The sequence below is a fragment of the Geospiza fortis genome, unplaced genomic scaffold (genome assembly GCF_000277835.1).
Source record: "Geospiza fortis unplaced genomic scaffold, GeoFor_1.0 scaffold538, whole genome shotgun sequence".
Lineage (NCBI taxonomy): Eukaryota > Metazoa > Chordata > Aves > Passeriformes > Thraupidae > Geospiza > Geospiza fortis.
Window position 1 is genome coordinate 891,934 of NW_005054368.1, and position 10,107 is coordinate 902,040.

Consider the following 10,107-nt stretch of genomic DNA (forward strand, 5'->3'; position numbering starts at 1 on the left):
AAATCTTCTTTTTTCATTTTTACTAGTCAGGATAATAAGAGAGTTTTGGTGGGGAAGGAGGAACCACAGCAGATGATGAGCAGTGTTACTGTGTGAGTGTGAGGGATGCTCAGGGGTTTGGGGCTGGAGCCCCCAGCTCTGCAAAACCTCATTTCTTCATTTCATTGGCTAGGCTGGGTTTAGCTCACGTTTGTATCGACATGTTTGAGTGGGACCAGACTTTTGTTCCCAGAGGCTGTATCTTCAGCCTGTTGTTTAGAGATTTACCTGATACACCCCAAACTGATCTAATTACAGCCCCAACCTTGCACCAAATGGCATGAACTGAGCAGACTTGCCTGGCTAAAGCAGGGAGGGTTTCCTTCCTGCTCCTACACCTCCCGAAGTGTTTGCTCAGTTTCAGAGCACAAAGGCGATTATATTTTTCAAAAGCCAAGCCAGTAAAGAGAATGTAACCTTGAATGCCTCCTGGCAGGAGGAGTCACATGTGTTTTGATTAACTCAGCACCAGCACCGAACACAAACAGAGCAGTTCTGGGATGCTCACAATTAAAGGGGCTCACACCAGCTCAGATCTGCCTCTCCTCGAGTCCTTCTGCAGCGAGAGAGAGACACCTTCAGTACACAGACCCTCCAAACCCACTGGTAGCCACGGTTTGCAGAGCCTGCAGCAGCCAGGGGTGGATATATTACACTGCAAAGGAAATCCAAAGACAGGGAGCTGCAAGTATTGTGGTTTCAGAGTGACCCAGACCTCTCGGAGTCCTTAATAAAACATGGGCTTGTGGTTGATTCACACAAATTGCTTCCATTACCCAAAGCCACTGTTGCAGCCAGGAGAGGGCAGGTGGGGCTGCTGGCAGAGGGTCCAAACCCACCAGGGCTCCTGTGCCACCATTGCTTTGGGGTGTCCCTGTTGTGAGCAACCTCCAGAAAGCAGATTGTGAATTTACTGACAGGAGAAGGCAGCGATCCTCAGTGACTTTCACTGGAGGAATTCAGAGTGGCAGGGTGTGCCCAGGTGTGCAGGCTGTGTCCAGTGCCCTGCTCTGCTCCCAGAGCCACCTGCTCTGCATTTCCCCCGGGGAGTCCTTGCCCTGTCCCATCTGCGTGGCCAGGTGAGGCCGTGCTGCCTCGTGCCGCAGGTGGAAGGGAGGCAGCAGACCCTGCTGTGGAGGCACGTCAGGGTGTGCGTTCTCTGTTCTGGTGCTGGGGGGAAGGTGGGAACAAAGCAGTTGAAGAGTCTCTTCAGGGAAATGTGGATTGTAAAAGCAGACTTAATTTTGTGCTTCGCTTTGGTACCAAAGAGCTGATTTCTGAAACCATTTCCCCACTTGCAATGCATCTCTAGGCATTAAAATGTTGTGAATTTGCTTGTCATTACCAATATTTTCTTTGACTGAAGCTATTGAAACAAAGTGGTCTTTTTTTTTTTTTCCTATAACCTTCAATCTTGCTTCTAAAAGCAGTAGCTCTCTTTTTCTTTCTTTCTTGGTCAAATATAAAAATGATGATAATTTCAAATACTGCTTTAGAATAATTGCTTTCCTCCCTCTTTTGTATGACAACAGAAGCTTGGCCTGATCTTAAATCAGATGCTGGCAGGCAGAGGGCTCTTGACAGCCCTGCAAAATCCTTTAGTTACAAGTCGGCTTTAGCCAATTCTTTATTTGTAAATGACAATTTTCTACAGGAAAATATATGCTTGGGCTTCAATTTTGGAGCCCTAGATTGCAGCCAGGAAAAAAATAATTGAATTTTTACACATTTTTTTTCCTCCTCTCTTTTTCTTTCTAACTTAAAAAAAAAAAAAACCCAAACAGAAAAAGTGAGGCTGTGTAAGGTGTGATTGGAGCTGACTGAGGGGAGTATCTGCCCTGGTTGATGTGCAGGCTGTGGGACAGGAGCGATGATTAATTTGTTCTGTGCTGGGAGGGTTTGGGGCTGCTCTGAGCTTTGTGTCCGTGCCCCAGCCCCGCGGGGGCTTTGCCTGTGTGTGTGTGACAGGGTGACCTCGGTGGGGAGCAGGTCTGGGCTGAGCTCAGAGCCCGCTCGGCTGGGGCTGGGGGCACAGACAGTTCCTGGAGGGGCTGAGCTGCCCCGGGCATGGTGATTCCATGGGCTGGGGCACAGACAGTTCCTGGAGGGGCTGAGCTGCCCCGGGGATGGTGATTCCATGGGCTGGGGCACAGACAGTTCCTGGAGGGGCTGAGCTGCCCCAGGGATGGTGATTCCATGGGCTGGGGCACAGACAGTTCCTGGAGGGGCTGATCTGCCCCAGGAGTGGTGATTCCATGGGCACAGGCTGCGGTGGCTGGAGGATGCTGCGTCGGCAGCTCTGGCTGTCTCTCATGGTTTGATTACTTTAAAAGTAACTGTGCAAGTTCCTTTTAAACTGACCCGTGGAAACTTAATAACACATCACTTGGATTTGATGTAATTGCCTCTCCCTGCCAAGGAGCCTGTCTGTAGGAAAAGGAGGGGCAAAGGCACCTCTGCTTTGAGACAGTAGCTATGAAGATGCAATGCTTGGACTCCTTTTTCACTTTTATTTGCATCGAGAAGCACAATAAAAATCATTTATTAAAAAAAAATATCCGGGGGCTAGAGTTGTTATTGAGAGCCTTTACTCAGCCATCTCTCAAATAAAAACAAAACAAGACAGAGAAAGAAGTATCTAATCAAATTGAATTGAAATTGCTTTTGTAAAGAAGTATTCTCATTATCGGGGTTAGGGATGGGATCTGGAGAATATTTCTTTTTTCCGCATATTGTTTGAAATAATCTGGTTAAACCATATGCTTGTCTTGTAATTTCTTACAGATGGTCACAAGAACAAAGAAAATATTTGTAGGTGGATTATCGGCTAATACAGTAGTGGAAGACGTGAAGCAATACTTTGAACAGTTTGGCAAGGTAAGTTCTGCCCAAGTGAGCACTACATAGTTGTTCTTTCTTCCCTTTCTTTTTGAAGTGTGTTTTGAAAAACAAAAGTGCATTGAGGACTGAGCTCAAAGGAGGGCCGAGTCTTTGCCTTTCCGTGTCATTTCTTGAAGCCTCTGGGATTCCTTTTCTGTTTGTTGCTTGTGTGTGTACAACATTGCCAACACTGTTTACTTCCACTGAAGAAAAAAGCGTCACTGGGAGGTGAATCTGTGTCTGTTCAGGAAGAATCTGACCCTTAGCTGAATGATTACACAGTTGTCTTCTCCATAAAATCAGCCTTCTGTTAGCCCCGATTCCAGTGGCAAAAAGGGCAGAGAGACGTATTGGAGAACTCATTAATTTGTGAAAATGCCTGGAGGAACCATGTGAAAAGCAAGAGCAATGTGGAAGTCACTAGAATATCCACTTAATTTCTTACTAGAAAATCCTTCTGCAAGTATATGTAGAATGCTGGCAACATTGAAAAATAAAAAAAGAAAAAACAACAAAAAAACCCCACAGCAAAAGAACCCCTGACCAAAACCCCAGAACAAACAAGTGTGTGCAGAGAAGGAGATCTGAACCTTGCCAGAATAGTCTTTGCTGTGGTGTAACAGCTGCATCCCCACTGTCCAGGCTGTGGCTGGTGCTTGGTGGCACTAACTTGCATGGGGCTCCCTGGGTCCCCACAGGCTCTGGACAATTGTTCAGGAGTGCCACGGGTGACGAGCTGCCTGCTCTGAGAGCAATTTGTGGCACCACCTTCTGCCAGCCCCACTGCCACAGGGCTCCATGGGTTCCAGCTCCAGGGATTCCAGCCCAGCAGCTCAGTTCTGTCCTTTGGAGTGCAGCAGTTGGTGCTTTGGATGCAGGATTGCGTGAGGACACAGCAGGGTATCCCAGAGCAAAGCAGCTCCCATTCCTTGCAGTTACTGTATGTTTCCTTTATCTGCCCTGGAAAGCCTGAGCCAGGCAGGATTTCGTTGAGGGCTGAGGAGGCGAGTTTATAAATGGTTCCTGTGCTGGATTGATAGTTGTTTTGCAAACCAGTCATTTTATTTTCAATAATAATCTTCGATTCCGGCAGGATGTTTACAGCCTGCTGAGCCTTTTATTAAAGGATTACATGAGCTTTTGGATGTTTCTTCTGTAGTTACTTCTAATTGCAGAACTCCACTAACCTGTATTTTTCAAGTTAATAATAGTTTCAATATAAGTGCTTTGCATATTGTCTGGATGTTGTCTTAATATAGTCTTTTTAATTTCACCATCTGGTAGTTTCATGCTTGCAGTTTTACAGTCCCTGAGAATGCAGCAGCCAGGCTGTGTCTGGGGAGTGACTGGGGATTCGGGACACTTTGGTTCTGCTTTCATGCTCTGCCATTCTTGAGACAGCTTAGCAGAGGTTTGCCTTCCCAAAGGCAGCACTTTGGAAAAATCAAGTGTTTTTTTCCTTCGAGTGTCTTAATTTTGCGGGCTGAAAAATTTAAGGAGCTGAAAATTGCCCGAGTTGGGGTCAAGGTAGGAGCCCATAGCCAGGTCGGCAGCACAGCTGGGGTTGTCCCTCTGAGGCTGAGCTCCTGCAGGAGCCAGGCTGGCAGGGCTTGCTCCCTGTCCCTGCAGGTGACCTGGGTCACAGTCCCTGCTCCAGCTTGTTCAGAGTGAGTGAAGCTGGTGCTGCTTGGAGCAGAGGCTGCTTGGCTGTGCGACTGTGACCTGACCTTGGTGCAGGTGTGGGGTTCTCCCCATGGTGCTGCTCTTTGTCAGCTGGGACTCTTTGGTTTTGGGGTGATTCTCCTCAGGCTCTGGTTGTCAGGAGGGGGTCAATGACCCTTAGAAATGGGGAGGTGTGGTTCAGCTGAGTTAGAAGACTTGCTAAGCTGCTGTGGACAGTGGGATGCTGCACTCAGACACAGGACCCAGGACTGGTGCTGCAGGACCTTGCTGGAGTCAGTCCTTGTCCTTTCCCCCTTCCCTGCCCCTCCAGGGCTCCCTTGCTGGGTGCAGCCCCATGAGGCAGGGCCTGTGCTCAGCACACAGCCTGGCTCTCCATCAGTGATCCACATCCATTGGCCAGCTCTGCCTTTGCTCTGGGCTTCCTTAAAATAAAGCAAATTGCATTAGACAATTAAAGTGTGAGGAGCCGCCCCTGTTTGATAAGAGCATCTCAGGTGATTTGCTCTTTGAAATGCTGAGCTTATTTATCAGCCTGGAAAAAATTGCAGTTCCTGCAATCCTGTCTGTACTTGCTGTGGAGAGCAGCTGTGGGGCCAGGGGAGGGGTTTTGGGGACTGGAGGTGGCTCTCAGCACACAGGATGTGGGGACAGCAGCCACCACCAGCTCTGGGGCCAGGTGGGCTTGGTCGTGTAACTGGAGTTGGCAGGAAGGGGTCAAGTGTTGAATTTGAAACTGCAGCTTTTTGAAAAGTCAGTGCCAGAACATTTGTCTCCCAGAAAAGGAAAACCTTTAGCAAACCCACCTGTAAATAGTGATAGTAATAATAGAATATTTAATTAGTAAACCCACCAGTGGAAATGCCTGATGATACAGCACCAAAGTGTGTGGCAATGATAATTCCTGAAACTTGGCTTGTGAGATTTCTGATAGCGATTGTCCTGCCCCTGGGGGCTGCAGCAGGGCCCAGGTGTGCCCAGGTGCTGCTCCCTGCACAGAGCTCCTGCAGAGCAGCCCAGCCTGGCTTGTGCAATTCCACTTCACATGGCCAACTGTGTAATTAGTTTGGAAGACTTATGCCTAGTCATTGGTTTATCCTAATCGGCTTTGGCTTTTCCCAACAACAAAGTGAGCTTATTTTCCTAAGCTGCAACAACTCTGCTCCCTTTGTTCCTCTCTTTTATTGTCTCATTCCTTTCATTCTGTTTTACTGCCAAAGTTTTGTTTCATTAGGCCTACAAGTCATTTCCAATCCAGTGGGCTGCTACAATAAGGCCTTTATAACTCAGCTGCCCTGGTTCCCATGTCCCTTCTGGTCCAGAGCCAGGACTTGTGTTTGACATGGGATTTTAACCCTTTGGTGCCCCTTGGTGGGGCTGAGCCAGGCTCCGGGATCCCAGTGATTGCGTGCAGGCATTAATTGATGGGGTAATGGGCTCCAGGTAACATGTTCAGGCCCAATAGTGGGAACAGAACTCAGAGTGAAAACCTTACTGTGATGAGTCGTGGTGGGAACAGTGCTGGGAATGAAAAGGCCACTGTGTCCTTCCAGCAGGGTGGGAACAGTTCTGGTGGAGGTTTGTTCCAGTTGTCCTGAGCTATTAGATCAGCCCGTGTTGGACTGTTCTTGTAGAAAAATCACATTTCCTTGTGTAGGAGAGAACAGAAATTTAAATTTATCCTTTTTGGAACCAGATTGGTGATGTTTGAAGGAGATGTGTGAAGTAGTTTTGTGGACAAACAATATTTTCCATATTGCTGTTTCAGACTGCTGGAGCAGCAGTCAGTGCTGGTGGTGGTGGCCCAGATGTTTTACTTTCAATCTGAGAGCACTGGCTCTTCAATTTCCCTTTCACAGTAATCCTAAAGTGAATTTCTGGGAAGGGGCTCTGGCACTTGTTTTTTATTTTAAATTTCCAGCTGAAATTGGACCAGACCAGCATGCATGAATTTTGTTTTCTGCCCTGGCTTGCTACAATGTCCCTCAGACCTATCATAGCCATGTTTCAGCTTCACTTGGAATATGTTGTTTCCTCAGGAATGGCTTTTAAGGTTTGGAAATTTTGAGACAAGACAGGATTTCTGAATTACCTCTGTGGATTTGAAATATTTGGTACACTCACTTGTTATTTCCTGTGAGACACAGAACAGACCAGTGGAATAATAATAATATCTGAATTCTGAGATTATTTTTTTTTCTGTTGAGCTTTTGAAAATGTGTAGTTTTCTCATCTCTCCCTGCTGTAGCCTTAGTGTCTAGTGTCAGTTAAGGGAGAGGAGGTGACTCCTCTCACCTGTCCTGCCCCAGGCACACCTCCAGGAGCTAAGGCTGTGAACACCAGAACGTGAGAATGAGAATTTCCTCCCTTGGTTGTACCATGCCCTGCATTACAGCATGGACCCTGGTGCAAATAGCAACCAGTTTAACCTTTGGAAAAACAACCTTTGTGGTGAAGTGCCTCTGCTTTCAGCGTCAGTGTGTCAGGAGGGAAGGAGGTGAGATCCACGCTGAGGATTTCAGCCTAATCTCGTGGTTTACATAAATCACTCTGTGCTCTCCTCCCTGACAGCTGTGAAAATATAAATCAGGAAAAGAGGAGAGGAAACTCCTCCTTGTTTGGCCAGGCTGTCTGGGTGTGAATGAGTTAATGCACTGCCGTGGTATTAAGCACTCCAGTGGTTTACTTTTCCCTGAGACCTCGAGTATGGCCTCTGAAGATGTTTTTACAATAAAGTTGTTAGCATGAGAAAAGGTGGTTTTCTCACCATGGGTTCATTTTGGGGGGATTTGGAAGTCTGTGTGGAGCTGGGGCTAAGGCCAGAGTCAGGAGGTGCAAGGAATTGTGCTCGTCTGAAAGTGAAAGCTTAGTTAATTGAGCCTTGGCAGAGAGCTGGGATTGTATTGTCACCTCGGTTGGACATTGATATGTAGATTTAACGGTCAATAGGAGACATGGATGGGCTGTCCTTAAAGCATTTGCTTTGCAGAGAAGTCATCTTTCAGTTTGACAGATTGCTAGCCTTTCACATTTTTCAGCACTGTATTTCCCAGTTCTGTACTTGGGGATTGATTGTTTTATGAAACAAAGGGATAAATTTGGACTCTTATTTACGTTGTAGTCTGTAATAGCCGGAGTTCCCTAAACTTTTGTAATGTGCAGTAAAACAGAGAATATGGTGGCTTTTTTTTGCCTCTTGCTGCCCTCAGTGTTCCCTTCCAGAGTCACTGCAAGCTCTAGGCCTGCTGTGGGACAGCTCAGAGCTCATCCTGTTCTTGTTTCTGAGTTATCTGCAGGCACCTTGGCAGAAGCTGCTTGATTTGGATCCCTCATCTCCTTAAACCAGAGCCAGCAATAAACAAACACGTCATTGTTTGCAGCTCCTGATGGCTTTGGAGCAAGGAAAAGCAGTTTTGGGGGCTGTTCTGTGACAGGAGCAGCAGCTGCCTCCTCCATGCCTCTGCCCTGTGCTTGTGCTTTAAAATTCCGCTGCTCCCACATGTCCCTATTTCCCTGTTGTGTCCGTGATGTGCCGCAGTATAATGAATGTTCCTTTAAATTTTAGCTTTGGCATGTGATGAGGGATCTGGGATATAGGGGTCCCTCATGGCCTAAAGCACTTCTTATTATTTCTTCTCCCTCCCACACATGCTTTTCTTTTTTTTCTTTTTTTTTCAACAAACTGAGAAACTTGATCGTTGCTTCAAAAGCAGCCCCAGTTTTGTTTCCATCCTGCCAGTGAGAAGCTGTACACAGGAAGTCAGTTTGGAGGTGGTCTGGAATAAGCCACATGCTTTGTGGAAGTGGTTTTGTTATAAATTAGATGTTGGTTTCTCCCTGGGTTTTATGAAAAGAGGAAATGTTAAGGCAGGATTTGTGGGCACGAGGGCAGTATCAGAGCCCAGCAGAAGTTTGAAGTTCAGTTTTGTTCCCTTTCCTCCTCTGGTTGATGAAGTGCTGAGGAGGCTTCGTGCTGTAGCACCACAGCCTGTGGGAGATGAGTGAAATCCATCATTATTCAGGGGCTGTGTTTGGGGAGAGAAAAGTTACATGAAAATACTCAGGTTTCCTCCTCCAGCATGTGTATGAAATTTTTTTTGTGTGTGTCTTTGTCAATTTTACAACTGAGCCAAACCTGTGGAAATTATCCATATCCTTTCTGAGACCCCAAGGAAGTCAATTTTGTTTTTCACCCCGCATTTATTTCATACAAATGCAATAGGCTGTATAAAATCCCTACCAAATTGAGTTAATCCTATTTGGTTTTTATCCCTGGAGCATTCCTGGGTTCAGCCCTGGTCAGGGGGGTTGTAGATGTAGGACTTCCCTGCAAGGAGATGATTTGGGTTTGCTAGGGGAACATCTCTGAGCCCCCTTTGGGCCCATGGGTCTGGCTGGAGCTCTGCCCCAGCAACTGGGCTGAAAGCAGGAGGTGGTAATGTTAATCCCCAGCACAGGCACCAGGTGAAATATCTGATGGACATTTTCAATATCTGCTGTGAAATTGCATCAGATTCCACTTTGGCACTTGTCTGGAAGCCTCCCAAAGTTACTCTGGGTGCACGTGCTGCTCCTGCCATCCCTGCAGGGCACTGCTGCTCGTTGAGGAGCTGCTCTGAGGGGCCCAGAGCTTGGCTTTGGGAAAAGAAAACCCCTGTTTTAGCACTGCTTCTCTGATGGGAAAACAGCAGCAGTTACTTAAACCTGGCACAATGTAATTGAAACCTGCGCTCTCCTTCCTGCTCACAGCTTTGGGGAGGCTCACAGCCCAGGTGAGCTGGTTAAATAAATCATAATTGACTGGGGAGTCAGCATTTGATCAGTGCCATCATCCCCCACTGTGGGCACCCCAGCACTGAGTGATGGGGGGAGACCTGAGCGTGTTCCAAATGCAGCTGAGGCTGGGCCACAAAGAAAAGGGCTTTTACAGGTGCCCAGGAGGAACTTCCTAGAAACTGTTCCAAATGGGAGCAGGTGTAATAATGCTTTTTCCACATGTAAATTAATGGTCATGTTGATCAGTCCTAAAGATGAAATATCTGAGTTTTGCTCACACGTGGAATATCAAGGTGAAACCAGTTTAATTAAACTTAATTCTGCAGGTGTAGAATATGAAATTCATTTGATGTCCATCATACATATGTCTCTCTCTGTTAGGAACACCTTATAATTATTTTCTTAGGGGGAAAAAAAGTGCCTGCACATGTTTGGGTAAAAATGGGGTGGTGGCCAAGCAGGAACCACATCAGTCCTATCAATAATGACCAGTCCTGGTGATACCTGCCAGCCCAGAGAGGGAGACGGTGGTACAGTATATGCATTTATAAATATAACTGCAGAAACCAGGACAAGGACAAAGTAGCTCAAATGAAGAGCCAATTAAGATAATCTAAGCAGAATGAGGATTAACTGCCTCTTAATCTGAAGGGCACCCGAAATGCATGTGGCCAGTTGAGATCAAACAAGAGCTGTCTGTGTTTGGGACATGCACCAGGGGTTTGGGGTGAG

At 46.9% G+C, this 10,107-nt stretch overlaps 1 protein-coding gene across 1 annotated transcript in view; it reads left to right on the forward strand.

The window, feature by feature from the left end:
• Positions 1 to 10,107, forward strand: part of MSI2 (musashi RNA binding protein 2) — a 186,957-nt gene that overhangs the window by 64,831 nt on the left and 112,019 nt on the right. Inside the window, exon 3 of the mRNA XM_031059770.1 lies at positions 2,824 to 2,916. Within this exon, the coding sequence (XP_030915630.1) occupies positions 2,824 to 2,916 (93 nt within the window). The remainder of the gene's footprint in view (positions 1 to 2,823; positions 2,917 to 10,107) is intronic.